The sequence below is a fragment of the Triturus cristatus genome, chromosome 10 (assembly GCF_964204655.1).
Source record: "Triturus cristatus chromosome 10, aTriCri1.1, whole genome shotgun sequence".
Taxonomy (NCBI): domain Eukaryota; kingdom Metazoa; phylum Chordata; class Amphibia; order Caudata; family Salamandridae; genus Triturus; species Triturus cristatus.
Genome location: NC_140593.1, coordinates 275,638,748 through 275,654,337, shown reverse-complemented (window position 1 = coordinate 275,654,337; position 15,590 = coordinate 275,638,748). Strand labels below are relative to the sequence as shown.

General features: G+C 44.3%; 1 protein-coding gene across 3 annotated transcripts in view; it reads left to right on the top strand.

The window, feature by feature from the left end:
* The window catches only part of ANKIB1 (ankyrin repeat and IBR domain containing 1), a 556,103-nt gene that overhangs the window by 84,401 nt on the left and 456,112 nt on the right, over positions 1-15,590 (top strand). For all 3 annotated transcript variants that reach the window (XM_085631084.1, XM_085631082.1, XM_085631083.1), the window contains exons 2-3: positions 972-1,252; positions 10,194-10,494. In XM_085631084.1, the coding sequence (XP_085487210.1) occupies positions 1,065-1,252; positions 10,194-10,494 (489 nt within the window). In that variant the 5' untranslated portion in view covers positions 972-1,064. The remainder of the gene's footprint in view (positions 1-971; positions 1,253-10,193; positions 10,495-15,590) is intronic.

Here is a 15,590-nt window from a genome sequence, read left to right as displayed (position 1 = left end):
TTGTACCTAGTGATGTAATTTTAATGGTATGTCACACTCTGTATTTTTTATCTCCATTTCACTCTCAAATTAACAAACTAGCATCACTTTTTGTACGTGTTTTAGTATTTCCTGGATATAGGATTGATTGCTATGTTCATGAAACTTCGGTGAGGTCATGTGTGCGAGTTTCTGTTGCCTTGTAGTGGAATTTGGATCATTTCATAATCTGAATAATGTAATATATGATGCCAAATCAGAGATCCCATTTGATCGTCATTTGGGTGGAGGTTAATTTGTACATATTAAAACACTGAACAGGGAGCATTTTGTAAAAATAACATTCGAAAATTTGTGATACACTAGCAACTGTTCTTCATTTTTTTTTTAAGTAACTAGATATTATTGGGGGTGCTCATCCTTAGCAGTCACCCATTTTGAAAAGTACTATTGGTCCTCTTGGCTGTAATTTACCTATCCTTAGGCAATGTATAGGAATTCCAACCCTCACATTCAAGAGGGCCAAAAGAAATTGCTCCTATACAAATCAGCCATACTTTACTATTCTATTGTTCGAACTGTGAAAGGAGCAGATCCATTTAACAAGAGTTTGAAGAATGGTTGCCACTTGTATGCATGCATGAAGGCTGAAAAGCAGCTCAGGACCCGACAACCTGTTGTGTACTTCCTACCTCTATGAAGATTCTGGATCTGTGTGAAAAGTAATTTGAAGGTATCCCAATGTTGCACACTATAATATTTCATAGAAAATATTCAGCATCTTCCAAGTGCGCCCCCGTACAATGAGTAATGTAGGTGTCTGAGCTAGAACTGCTTTTCTGTAATAAACAATTTTATACATGTTTCAGAACTAAAATTTGTGATCAACGTCTAGGTGTCGGAGTTCAAAATCTTACCAGCTTATGTTTATTCTAGTGTATTGCTTTTCAAACATAATGTACTGTGTGCTCAATGTTGGTTCTTCTTTGCAGATATGAAACATGCTGCTGTTGAACACAGCAAGTGGCTTGCTGTTTGAGCCAGAAAGACAGTGAAAGACCAACACCAGTTATCAGTATAGCAAGATGGGAAATGCAACCACAAAATTCCGCAAGGCACTTATAAATGGAGATGAAAGCCTTGCCTACCAAATATATGAGGGCAACCCTCAGCTAAAAGAAACACTTGATCCAAACGCTTCCTATGGGGAACCCTATCAGCACAATACCCCATTACTCTATGCTTCTAGACATGGAATGACTCGACTTGTTGGGTGAGTTGCATGTATGAACATACATTAAGAAAATGTGTTCTTTATGCTTACAGTTTGTAGGCTGTCCTTTTTACAGACCAAAATGTTTATCATACATAGATGCATTTGTCCAAACCCTCCAATATATAATTATTCAAACGCTTCAGAGGCAGCTTATTTTATTGTAATTTTGTCAGAGTACTGACTTGTAGCAGAGTAGCCACTGTGTAACATTAATGATAATAACAGTAAACATTTCCTTTTTTAATCAACATCTTCATAGGTTTGCAGTGCACAGTTGTAAATGACATCAGTAATATTTTCCCTATAGGGATAGTCAGTGTCGGTATAACATCTCATTTTCCCGATAGGGATAGTCAGTGTCTGTATATTATCTCATCCCAGCACTACCTTGTAAGGGCATTTATCCTCCTGTTGGGCCACATCACTTGTCTGTTAATAGTGTATTCTTTTTATCCTAATCATGGCTTTAGTGTGTCTGAAGATGCACTAGATATGCACCCATGTCTCTTCTTGAGCTTAACCCATTCCCTCCCAGCCAGCTCCTATGGTTTGATACTTCATTCATCTCTCACCGGTCCCATACTGATGTACCCTCTCAAGGGCTCCCTGCGGTAATTGGCTACCAATGGAATGTTGAACAAGAAACCATACCCTGAGGTTTCTTACTACTTTGCCAAGAGTATAAGTGGCTTCCTTGTTCCTCAGTCCACTTGAATGACAGGCTGCTGCTTGAGTAGTCACCGACTATTAACATTTGTGTTTTTGATTCATTCATATAAAAGTAGCTATCCAGAGTTAAATTAGTTTCAAGCAGGTAGTGATCAATTTGACCTTGATCTTTGTAGTTGCCCAATCATTATATCAATATGGAAGGATGAGCAGAGGACATTTCCTTTGAACCAGCATGACATTTGTTTTACAGACAATGAAGATAAACCACTTTTGATTTGCAGGCTGCTCTTTGATAAGGAGTAAACTCAATGGTGGGCCATTTGCGAGGTTCCGGACCAGTTTTCCAACTGCTCGGCAGGTTGTTATGAGATGCAGTGCCATACCCTGCCGACAAGTAGAGGAGGATAATTACTATGGGTTGCCCCAAGTTTAAAGAGGAGATCAACATTTATCGGACATCTGTTATTGTGGATTCTGTCCCTTTCCCATGTCCATCATGAAGAATTCTTGAAGTTGACAGGTTAATTAATTCTTCCAAGATCTTGCTAATTAAGGGATGGTTTGAAATGGGGCTGTAGTTTTCTAGTTTCAGTGGGTTGTCAAATGGTTAGCCTTTCCTCCTTTTTCTTGCATTATCTACCATGTTTGAGAGGGAGTACATCAGAATGCATCTCAGCGCGACTGATCCACTTATTAAGTTGTCCATGTGGACTCTATTTATTGCAACCACAACAAGATGATGGACGGAGCGCTGAAACGTTTCAGACACTCGTCCCCCGTCACCAAGATCTGGGTTAAATGCATCATTATTTATGGTTCAAATCTCATTATTCTTTTAACACCAAGAGATACATCGCAAAGCGACAGTAAATACTACACTGACATAAGTATCCACTAGTCTTGGTTTGAATGAACAATAAACAAGATCAAAATGCAATACCCCTTTGTCCCTCCCCCTGCCCCCACACGCGTCGGTAAAATCGCAATGCGATCATGAAGCAGTCTCACCCCCGTGGTGAGGGTCAATTCCGACAGTCGTAGAACACTGAGGTATTTGGGTAAAGTTAGTTCTCTGAATTATTGTGTAAGGAGGAGTAAGTAAAGGCACCATAATTTCCATAGGACACCCCTTGATTGGTAGGAGAGAGGGTGATCCTTTCCCTACCCAGAATAAGCCAAAGGTGATAAAGCGAGCCCAGGTGTATGGGTAAATGTGCCATCTCCCAGTGTGACAGGATAGTCTAAATCGCTGCACCAAGGGCTAAGTCAATCTGCCTCCCCCATCTGGATGTCAGAGGGTAAGGGAGTGGATTGGGTAACCCCAGGATCATATAAGGGGGAAATCAAGGGAGTTGTGTGTCTAGGTGTTGGTCGATGTTATCGAACACTTGTGACCAGTATGCCTGACTGTGCGGGCAGTCCCACAGCAGATGGGTTTACTGAAATTACAGTTGGAGGCTCCGTATCCCAAGTCCCCCAGCATCCGGAGGTAGGTAGCTAACCTCTCTCTTCATCCAGGGTCATTTCCCAGCCCAGAGAAGTTGTGCAGGTCAGATTGTAATTTGGGAATCATCCCTTTTAGGGGAGCTAGGGAAAGCGTTTGAAAGAGATACAGTATTTAGGGTAAAATGCTCATCTTTATGGCTGCAACTCAAACCCAGCCATGAAATTGTGTGCGATCTCCATCGGGCTAATTCAAACTTAAGGTGACTGTGTAGTGATTGATAGTTAATGAATGAGATTACCTGGACAGTGGAGGCCAGTTTGATCCCCAGGTAAGGACCATCTATTTTGCCCAGTGAATAGGGTATTGTGCAGCAAGGTGGGCTTGGAGTGCAGGGGGCATAGATAGATTTAAAGCTTGAGAATTAGCTACGTTAACTCGGAATCGCGAGGCAAGACTGAATGTCTCTAGCTCAGTCATGAATAATGAGCGGGATGCCGCCGGGCTGTCCAGTGTTGGCAACACATTGTCAGCTTATAGGCTGTTCTTATGTTGTCTGTCCCCCCCGCCCCCCACCCCCCCCTCCCCGAAAGTGGTCCCAATGTTGTAAGAATTGTCGCGGACTGTCTGAGCCATAGGCTCCATGCTGAGGGCAAACAACAGTGGGGACATGGGCCACCCCTGCTGAGTCCCCCTACCAATGGCAAAAGGAGCGGATATACAGCCATTCACCCTGACCGACACTGTGGGAAGGTGATAACAGTTTAGTACCCAAGCCTGGAACCTCCCAGTTATGCCAAAGTGGCCCAGGACTTGTTCTAGGAAAGGCCAATGCACCCTGCAAAAAGGCCTTCTTGGCGTTGATAGCTAGTAGCATATACTCTCCTGGGCGCATGAAGCCTTCTCTATGATATGCAGCATTCGTTTACTGTTATCACTAGCCTGGCATTGTGGGTATAAAGCCTGCCTGGTCTGGGTCTACAATAGACAGCAAGCAGGGGCCCAATCTGGACGCCAAGATACGGGTGAGAAATTTTAGATCAACGTTCAATAAGGAGATTGGGCTGTATGGTATCGTAGCCTATCTTTACTGGGCTTACGGATGACTGCCACCTGGGCTGTCAGCATGGAGGGAGGAATATCTCTGGGGGCCGAGAAGGAGTTGAACAGCTGCATTAGGAGCAGGGTGTGGACTTGACAGAATGTTTTATAGAATATGGATGGGAAACTGTTGGGGCGCTTAGACTTCAAAGCCCGTTGTCAAAAGATTGCCGAGATAACCTTCTCCACTCGGATCTCATGATCGAACTAGGCTATTTGGTCAGATGAAAGGGTGGGCGTCTTTGAATCGGCAAGGTATGAGGTACCGTCTGCAAGCACCAGATGTTGACCAGTGTATAGGTCTGCATAGAAGTCTTTAAATGCATTCGCGATAGCAGCATGTGTGATCTGAGCCCCTGTTGCTTCAAGGAGTGAGTGGGCGGCCGTCTTCTGCTGCTGAGTGCGTAGGCCGTCTGCTAGGAGTCAGCCTCCCTTTTCGTCCCTGACATAAAAGGAATGATGTAGACGTATTGCTGCATATTCAGCTCTCTCAAGGTCAATGCTGGCTAGTTGCACTCGAGTGACAGGCAATTGCCGCCAAATTAACGGGCCTGTGCGCTGATGTATACCCCCCAGTTCTTTCACCTGCCTAGACAGTTGGTCCCTTTTCTCCCTATGCGTTGTTATCCGTGGCGGAAATGGCAATGAGTGGAATCATTTCAAGCCAGATAGTTAGTGATGTACTTGTGAACCTAATCTCCACCGTTATAGCTGCATGGTTTGATAACACGGCAGGGATGATCTCCGCAGCGTAGATAAGATGAAAAATGTCCTTCGTGCCCAGAAAATGGTCCAATCTATCATAGGTCTTATGTGCGTGACAGAAGTAAGTGTAGTCACAGGTACTGGGGTGGAGCGTCCTCCAAATAGCTAAAAGCTCTAAGTCCTTGAGCCACCCTTGTCCCTCCCTGGTCAGTGCTCCTGACTGCCCATGTCTTTACGTCGACCTGTCTAGGTCGTTTTTCAGGACCAGGTTAAGGTCTCATCCCCGCCCCACCGCCCCCCCCCCCCACACAGATTCTCCATTCCAGAGTGTGAAAAACGTCAAGCAAAGTTGTACGTAGGAATGCCTCCTGGCTGACGTTCGGGGTGTAGATGGAGGTCACCACAAAGGATCAGCCATTAACAGTGAGACGGTATGCCAGAAGGCGACCCTTCACTTTCTCCACCCTCGGACCGCCCGCCCCCCTCCCCGTCCCCTTGAAAGTGTGAGCCACCAAAAGAGCCACCCCAGCTGTTTTAGTGCATCCCAAAGAGAAAAACTGGTTTGGGCAGGCTCGAAAACAGAGCCTATGATAATCATGTGGAAGGATATGTGTGTCGTGGAGTAGGCAAAGGTCAGCCTTCGAGTTCTCCAGATAGGACAGGACTACCCTATGCGTAATTGGGCTGTTGAGGCCTTTACATTAAGGGAGAGAACCCTAAAAGGAGTGTTCCCAAATGCATGGCAAGGAGGGTTGAACAGCTGCCCGCATTGACGCCCAACGCATGGTGCGGGGGTGGGGTTAGTGTGAGGCCTCAATTATTTGGCTTTTAGTACGTGTGCGTTATGTCGTAGCAATATTGAACCTGAGTGTGCCCCAAAGACAAACAAGAACTCCTTAGAAACGATAAACAAACAAGTGTACGGGAACATGGATGGTTCCATGTTCCAGTATACTACAAAGGAGCAATTCCTGAGTTCTAGTTATCAGTAATAGGGGTCAAACCATGGGCTCGCCCCCCCAAAACCACAGCCCAACCGCCCATAGTGCAATCTGCGATCATATTTGCCCAGCTGCGTCACGGGGGGTCCGCTTTAGCTAGTGCCCAAGGAATTGAGTCCAGTGCAGCCTGTTGACCTATGGAAATTGTGGCCGGATCCGGACAGGCAGATTTCCTCTCCGACACGCGGGAATGCCACCGGGGGTGACCGCCAGTAGTGCAGTTGGTGATGTCTGGGTCACCAGGCTTGCTTGAATTCAGTGGCAAAGTGAGCAAGGGACCCACGTCTGGGCATACCCTGTCAACTTAGGGCAAACAATGCAAACACAATAATTTGATTGATGGAGCGTTGAAACTTTTCAGCCACTCACCCACAGTCACTAAGATCTGGGTTAAATCCATCATCGTTATTTAGCTCACTTCGCCACCCCAGGATGCTTTTTTCCGGTCCAGGGAAGACCTGGCTTGGCAGTTTAGGCTGGACTGTTCCCATGAGGAACAGGGTCAAGACTGATTTGCATATGGCTGGGTCTGAACTGGAGTTGCGAAATGTTCAAAGAATGCTGATGGATTCAACCCAGATCTAATAGTGACTGGGGTGAGTGTTTGAAAAGTTTCAGTGCTCCGTCCATCATCTCCCTGTGTTAGCTTAGAGACTGTTAATTGCTCTGGTTCCTATTTGTGTACCCTCTTTTTCCTTTATCATCCCAGTTCCTTGAGTGAATATTTATGTCCATGCACGAACGCATGCACTGCAGACTGTCCCTCCTCCTCATTGCTCTTTTTCACTTCTTTTTTTATGGCAGTGGAACTAGAGCTGAGTGGGGAAAAAGGCGTGTCGAGCACGCTGCCTATCTCATACCAGACCCTGTGCCTAGATCCAGCTTGGCAGTGTTGAATGTGTGCCCTGAAAGCTCTTAGGGAAGGGGCTTTGAAGACTGGCTGGCCAAATGCCAGTCATTGCCCCAGAGCATAATATGAATGTCTCCGTGCTCTTCCCAGCTGGGTAAGGGGGCAAGAGCGCTGAGCCTGTGACCTGTGTAAAGTACATGCTCAGCAGACAGTGTGCTGAGCACGTTTTGAGCTGGAGACACCTATACTGCAAGCTAAAAGGATTAATGTGCTCTGACCATGGCCAGATGAGTGCTATAGATTAATTCTAGCATTTGTATCACTACACTTCTGCTATTTTCATTGAGGAAGGTGATAAACTTACATATGGTACAGCGGGCTTTAGGATGTGGCTAAAACCAATGCAGGGAAATGTGCACATAGGAAATAAAAATCATGTGCACTGTGCCAAGAGTCACGTTCAATTGGACAAGAAAAATGTTTGCACTTTCCAGAGGGACGTTTTTCATTGGGTCCATCAGACACACTGGAATAGAGAAAAGCACATAATGATAGTAAACATGCTGACCCTGAGACCAGGAGCGCACTGACATCAAGCAAAAAAATACACACATACTGGAAGCAGGGATATTCAGACGTTGATAAGTTCTTTCAGAATCCTGTTGTAATCCCACACTCTAGTTACTCAAATTCTGATGCTGTATGTTGTGCCCCGCTCCTACATTTCCATAACTTGTGATGAGATGATAATACCACAATGGGTAGATACTGCTTCCTGCTGTAGCCATATGTATTCCCCTTGTACTGTTACTGCATCATTTAGTAGTAGTTTCATCTTTATTTCGGTTCTTTGACCATAAAAGTATTAGAAGACATTATGCACAAACAATTCCATTTTCAAATATGATTTTAGTTCTATAAAATAATAAAATAATTTTTACCAATAAGAAATCAATTATGACAGATAAAAGGAAAGTGTTCGGATACACAGTCCATCACTACTTTTGGCAAGTTTACATGGTAAGGTTTTTTCTAAAAAATAAATATAGCAGCTAACACATTTCCATTTGAAAGGTACGGTACTACATTTATCAAACCACATCGACCCTGGGGCCATCGAGAATCGCATATAAAAGAGCTAATCAATAATATACCCAAGTGCATATCCAATTAAAAGAACACTCCCTTCTTTGTAGGTCGAACCTGGGCAGCGAGACATGCTGTATTCAGGTATGAAGTTGAAACTCCGCCCACTCGCTGCCCATATTTTTCATTGGCTTGTGTCAGTGTCCACTCCAAACTGTGGCTTTTCTTTGGTCAATATGCTTAGTAGTCCCTCCTTAGTACCGCCTTGTCTCAGTTTGTAACCTCCCATGAGGAGCACCCCCCCCCCCCTCCCTCCCCGTTACATGTGTTGTTACTCGGTAGGATTTATTTACAGCCTCCAAGCACGATTTTCTCAAATAGCTTTGTCTTGCTTGCTGTTGCAGGCAGGAGAGGCTCTCTCCTAATGCTTTTTTTAAAAAAAATCTTTATAGCACAGGCGCCAAACGCATTTGCACTGCAATAGGTCTCACATTTACGAGAGTTTAAGCTATTGGCATTGTAAATGACAATGCCTGTTATTTATCTGTTTTAAAAACAACACACAAAAGGCATTCTCATTTACAATGCCAATAGCTCAAACTCTCGTAAATGCGAAACCTATTGCATTGCAAATACTTGTTCCTATATAGCCACACTGTTTAGAGGTATCAACTGACTCCAAATACCACTACCTGGCGAGTGTCCCATCTCAAAATACGATAAGCCACCCAATATGACCTCACACCCCAGAGTGTACGCAGCGGTTTAATCCATCTCTGCCAGGTTCTGTCATATGCTGGACAGAAAACAAGAACTTGTTCAACATCCTCAATGGCGTGGCTCACAGGCTGGGGAAATCGTTTGGTGACACTTCCATCTGTGTGTAAAGTTTTTAACATTAAGAGTTCCCAGTTTGATTTTGATGTACAATGTGTGCGTTATTGGTGGTTGAATCTGATCAATGTATGCTTCCTTGGCAGGGAAGACTTTACTGGCCAAGAAAGCTTCTACCAACCCTGAGTTATTTATACTTATAATGAGCCCCCACTGACAATCAGACACAGAATACTCTGACGTAGGGATTGCATTGACATTGAGACAGGCAGTACACAGCCACTAGGACGGGTTTACAGTGGCACCAGGGCAGACACTGAACTTGTGCTGTGAGGGGCGGGGGGGAACAGGACTCACTGCTGCTGGAACATGGAGAGACAGGCACGGACAAGTGATTGTAGTGACTATAACATAAATACATGGCAGGGAGAAGCTGGTGCACACTCTAGGACTAGGATATGCCTACACGCATTGGGATGGGAGACACTTCCCTGCACACTAAGACTGAAATGGAAATCCACTGAAGCTGTTGGCAAAAGGTTGCAAGACCTTACTAAAGCAACTGCCATAGTTAAAATGCTATATCAGCAAATAGGAGTCAGTACACTTAGCCACCCAGCAGTGCTAAGGGGGATATGTAAATGGCAATTACTTTTCTATACGCAAACTGTGTAAAATACCACTCAGTAGTTCCTAGGGGATATGTAAATGGTAAGCAAATTGTGTCAAATAGCAATGATAATGGGAATATTTTCATGGTGTCATTTGGGAATTTGAACATCCACAATAGAAGATAATTCCTATACAGAACTTCCATATTAGAATGATAATTCTAGTTTCGTTTGGTCAAATACCTGATAGCTTCTGAAGTGCTTGTCTAAATGATTCATGGTTGTGTTGGCACATGGTGCAGTTGTGGGTCTATGAAACACAGATAGTCCCTTCATCTGCAAAAAGGTATTATATGAGCAAATTCCAGTGTAGACGAAAAGGCAGTCTGCACAAGAAATTGCAAATAACGAATTCACATTTCATATTTGTGATCAAGTAACCTAAACAGCATTTCAACACCTTCCTAATTCTATTGGGCAAATTTTAAATATTTCACTGACATTCAATAATTTCTGCTCCAACATTGCTTGAATACTTACCAAAATCAAGTATTTACATTCAAACTGTGAACTACAAAATACCTCATGTCCATAAGAATAATAAAAATAATGCACTTCCCATTTCTGCTTGCAGGGCATTTCTTTTTGGTAAAGATGGAAACCCAAACAAACGAAATGTGCACAATGAGACCGCAATGCACTTGCTGTGTATGGGTCCCCAAATCATGATATCTGAAGGTGCCATCCATCCTCGCCCATTTCGACTGTCCGAAGACAACTTCCGCAGAGCTGATTGTCTGCAGATGATTTTGAAATGGAGAGGTGCAAAGATTGACCAGGGGGAATATGAACGAGCTGCTGTTGATGCAGTTGACAATAAACACAACACACCTTTGCACTATGCTTCTGCCTCAGGGATGAAAACATGTGTGGAGGTAATAAAAGTTTAAAGTGCATTTACATATGTATTATTGTCTATATGTTTCTTTTGTCCAGGAGGTTTTGAGTTGAATGGTAATGCACACTTCGGAGATTTGTATTTTTGGTTGTTTGGACTACATATATACATTTGTTTTTACAAATAATTATATTCCTTCGCTTTTTAGGTCTCGCCTAGTGTTGCAGCGCGCATGCGTTGCTCGCTCTGAGAGGGCTATTGTGATCGATGAGATTTCAGAGGGGACTTGAAGTCCCGCCCATCATTTTCATTGGGATGGCTTCCCATTGAAAAGGATGCTTTTTCTTTACCACCCTTTCTCCTTTTCGGTCCGGCCCGGGCCGTCTGCTTCACGGCTGTTGTGAAGCAATTTCTTATCTTTAGGGGGCCATCTGTTTCTAATTAGCGTGGAGGGGCGAATACTTCCAAGTGACACAATGAAAACTCAGCGTCCCTCCCCGCCGCAGCCCCGATTGGCCCGTGTGCTTCGACTAATGACAACGTCCCAGAGTTCAGACAAAGAACACACCCCTTCAAACACAGCCAGCGCAGTGCCATCCTTTCTTGTGCTGCATGCGGTACTTCCATTTACAAAACAACACATCTTCATCTCTTTTGAAAAAGTGGCTGCCGCTAAACAGGACACTCCTCCTTCCCAGAGTGGCACTGACCTCACGGAACCGAGATGCATCTCCCCGTTGACCCTTGGGTGGGAGTCCGCAGCAGCCTTGATGCAGGCGGTCCCCGTGCAAGTGTCCCCTCCATCAGGAAGCCCAGGAAGGCTGGCGCGAGCACACTTCACTGCAGATGGCTCCCCACAGCCCACGCTCCTCTCCCGGCACAGCGTGCATAATCACGTTCCTAGAGGGAGGGAGCAGATGGCAGCCGCCATGGTAACCGCACTCCGGCCAGACTATTGTCAGAGGCGCCGGTGACTACTGCAGATTGGGCAACACACGCTCCCTTTGTGCTTGGGCTCTTTCCTCTTTTTCAAATCTCAAGTAAAAGGAAGCGCAGGGTCTGGCACTGGCTGCGCTGACTAGCAGGTGCTCTCCGTGCTCCACTTCGGCATGGCCATGCAGCTCAATGTTGGAGCAGGCAGAGAGTCAAGTGGCTGCACAATGGAGGGTTGTTGTGTGCATGCCACATGTTCCTTACCGGCACAACAGCACGACTTACAAGGTCGTCTATCAAGGGAAAAACACATGTTGCACAAAAGGGGTCATTTAGACATTAGTGTAGATACAGAATGCCACCAATCCCCAAATTACACTGCACCATGTGAGTTCCACATTTTTACCACTGGGGGTCCCACTCAGAGTGCTTTGGCATTTCGTGAGGTAATATCGCACGCAGTACATCAATGGGTGTGCACTTTTCTGACAGTCAGTCCGTGTTGTACACTTCGAAATGGGGGATAGCACAGTAATACTGCATGTTGTTCCACTTTCTATGCTACAAAAAAAAGCAATTTCTTATCTTTAGGGGGCCATCTGTTTCTAATTAGCGTGGAGGGGCGCAGCCGGAGGGGGCCCGGGGTTACTTAGGAAGTTGCTAAACTTTGCTTCTGTTCTCCGAGGGCTCAACGTCCCTTCAGAGACCATGAGTAATGAGATTACAGATGCGAAGCGCCTTGAGGCCCACCTGTGAACGCCAAGAGGAGGTGACTGTGTGTGAGTAGCAGTCCGGGGGTGGGAAGCACCCTTCTGGTGTACTGGAAGGCAGCACCCAGCTGTGCCGAGGCATCACTCATTAGTACACAACAAGAGAAGGGTACCTGGTTATCTATTTAACCGCTATTTATTTTATGCGTAGAAAAAACAATGACCATTAGGTTAATCTGTTCTTGCCATGTGATTTACATTTTTTTCTTGGCATATCTAAACATATTTATGAAGGACATTCAAATCCTGCCTGAGAAGCGATACAATTCAACATACAAAATTTTACGGTTTGGATACATCAACCATGTGAATATAAATAAAACCAAAACAGTGCAAACAATATAAATTAGACAAAGTGCACAAAATGACACCAGCATAACGTGTTCATTGAAAAGGTCCCCTTATTCGCCTCTCAATAGGCGTTTTTTGTGGCGGAACTTAGGCCACATGGGAAATGTCTCATGTTGAAAAGAAGGGGACCCCTACATAATCAATGGGTTTGCTATACGCAGGGACTGAAACAATATTAGATAAAGGACAATAGCAAACTATACTAAAAACAGCCAATCATTACCAGGTGTGTATCTACATTTAATTCTTTAATAATTCAATGTAAAGTATAGATCCAAAAGACATAATAGAATATTTATAGTCATTTATTTATTATTTTTACAAAAACATCTATATAAAGAAACAGTGATTTGTTTACCCTTTCCAATAAGCAAATAATAACACTAATTCTGAATTTGATATTGATTCATATCCTAGAACAATGATAATATGGTCAATATAGTAGTCGATGGAAGCAAAGCGGCAGATGGAGACTACTTGCGTGTTTCGGCAGAGATGCCTTCATCAGGAGACCGTCTATTGCATAATAGTGAAATTCTAATGGATAATATTCGTGTCTGTGAAGATATAATGTAGTGATTCTTATCCAGTAAATTTCATATTTATAACCATCTAAGAAAATGACTCTTGATAAAGAAAGCCCAAACGATCAAGATGTAACCTCGCAATTAGTACGCCACTCAACAACAGGTGAAATAATCTTAAAATTGTTATTTAGATGCACTACGAACTGGTAGCTACGTAATTATATGGCGAGACAAGTTGATACATATGTGTACATTAAATCCATAATGTCAACGCAATCTATTGCCCATGATTGGTTCAAGGGTGTTGAGAGGTAAATGGATATCAGTGACGATATCTTAGTTAGACAGAGCACAGCGGTAAAAACGGGGGGACCTTAGCGATAGAGCTTCTTCGATATTCTAGCGATGAACTGGATGTGTGTAAATTGCGTTGACATTACGGATGTTCTAGGATATGAATCTATATCAAATTCAGAATTAGTGTTATTATTTGCTTATTGGAAAGGGTAAACAAATCACTGTTTCTTTATATAGATGTTTTTGTAAAAATAATAAATAAATGACTATAAATATTCTATTCTGTCTTTTGGATCTATACTTTACATTGAATTATTAAAGAATTAAATGTAGATACGTACCTGGTAATGATTGGCTGTTTTTAGTATAGTTTGCTATTGTCCTTTATCTAACATGGGAAATGTCTCTCCACTCCTGCGAGGTGCATAATAAATTGTACACCCTTAGTATGGAGCATGGGATTTGGTAGTTGCCCTATGTGGCAGACAAAATGAACAAGCATTGGCATAGCCATAGCCAATAGGTCTCGCCTTTGGGACCTTATAAGGGTTTAGCCATGCAACAGTTGCATAACTAAACACTTATAAGGTCCCAAAAGCAAGACCTATTGGCTATGCCAAGCGGCCGTAAAAGTGAAAGTGATTGCGATCAAACATCAAAGCGGCCGTGAGGCCGCTAAAGTGAAAGTAATCGCGTAAAAGTGGCGCGCGCGCCCGCGCACAAGCACTGTAGCCCTAGGCTGGCCTGGTAGCACTTTTTGGAGCCCTCTCAATAAGTCTCGCCAGACCAGCGCATGCGCTGGGTCAGGCGAGACCTAAAAAGGCTGACGCGTTTCTAATCCCTGCGGTGAATCACGGGATTGTCATCAGGGCGTTGAGGCACGGTGCAACCTATAAATGAAATTAAGTGGACTAATTAAAACGTGGAAAGTCTCCTCTTCTGTACCTATTTATAATCTGTTGTATTTAAAACAATGTACCTGAAGTTCATGGTGCTGCTGCAAAGACGGTGAAAATAGCTTTAGGATTTCTAAACAGGACCTGAAACAATCAAGGAAATGACTATCATTTAACCAGAACACTTTAATGTGTGATACCTGCAGTTAGTGTACTATTTCAAAAGGGCACTTACTTTTAGCCCAAAAGGAGGACGCAGAAAATTATTTACATGGACCAATCTTCAACCTACACGAGGCCGTCACTTTTTAGTTGTATGTCACCATTCATAAGCTTTTTTTTACTCTGTCGAAATGAACAATAAAAACCCGTTACTTGTGGTATTTTTACTTGCAGATGATGCTTTAAACATGCCATGCATTTATGCAGTACACTTACTGTCTTGTAGTAGCGTCTTGTTGCCTCAATGTTTAATGGCGCTCAACTTGCAGAAAGGTTAAAGGACGCCGTTCTTCTTAACAAGGAGTAAACAATGAAAAAAACGCGGTCAGTGCGTTTGTTCTTTCCTGCCTAATAGCCCTGTGAAACTGAAAGCTTTGAGGTTCGTCCTGACACTTACTTGAATGAAAGGCGTCTAGTTACAGGCGCCACCTGCTCCACTCACGGCGCTGCTAGGCACCACTCGCGACTCTGCCAGGCACTACCTGCACCACTCACGGAGCTACCAAGCATACCTGCAACACTCACAGAGCTAGCAGGCACTACCTGCATCACTCACGGCACTGCCAGGCACTACATACACCACTCACAGAGCCACCAGGCACTACTAGTGCAACTCACGGCGCTACCTGTACCACTCACGGAGCTACCAGGCACTACCTGCATCACTCACGGCACTTCCAGGCACTACATACACCACTCACAGAGCTACCGGGCACTACCAGTACAATTCACGGCGCTACCTGCACCACTCACGTAGCTACCAGGCACTACCTGCACCACTCACGGCGCTGCCAGTCACTACCTACTCCACTCACGGCACTGCCAAGCACTACCTGCACTTACACGGCGCTACCAGGCACTACCCGCTCCACTCACCGTGCTGCGAGGCACGTCCGGCCTCAGCGAGGGTCCCCCGTAAGTGAGATGGGCCAATAGTTTCCAGATTTGTGACAGCACAGAGTTCATCCCTGTGAAATTCAAGCATACAACGCCTCGAGCGCCTAGAAGGCTTCCGCTGTGGCACCTGGACATCTTAATAATGAGAAAGTGAAAACTAAAATTGAGGCTAGTTCGGTTTTCCCTTCACCTGCCTTTTTTCCAGACCCCTTGGTTACTGTATAATGTGTAGGGAGTGCA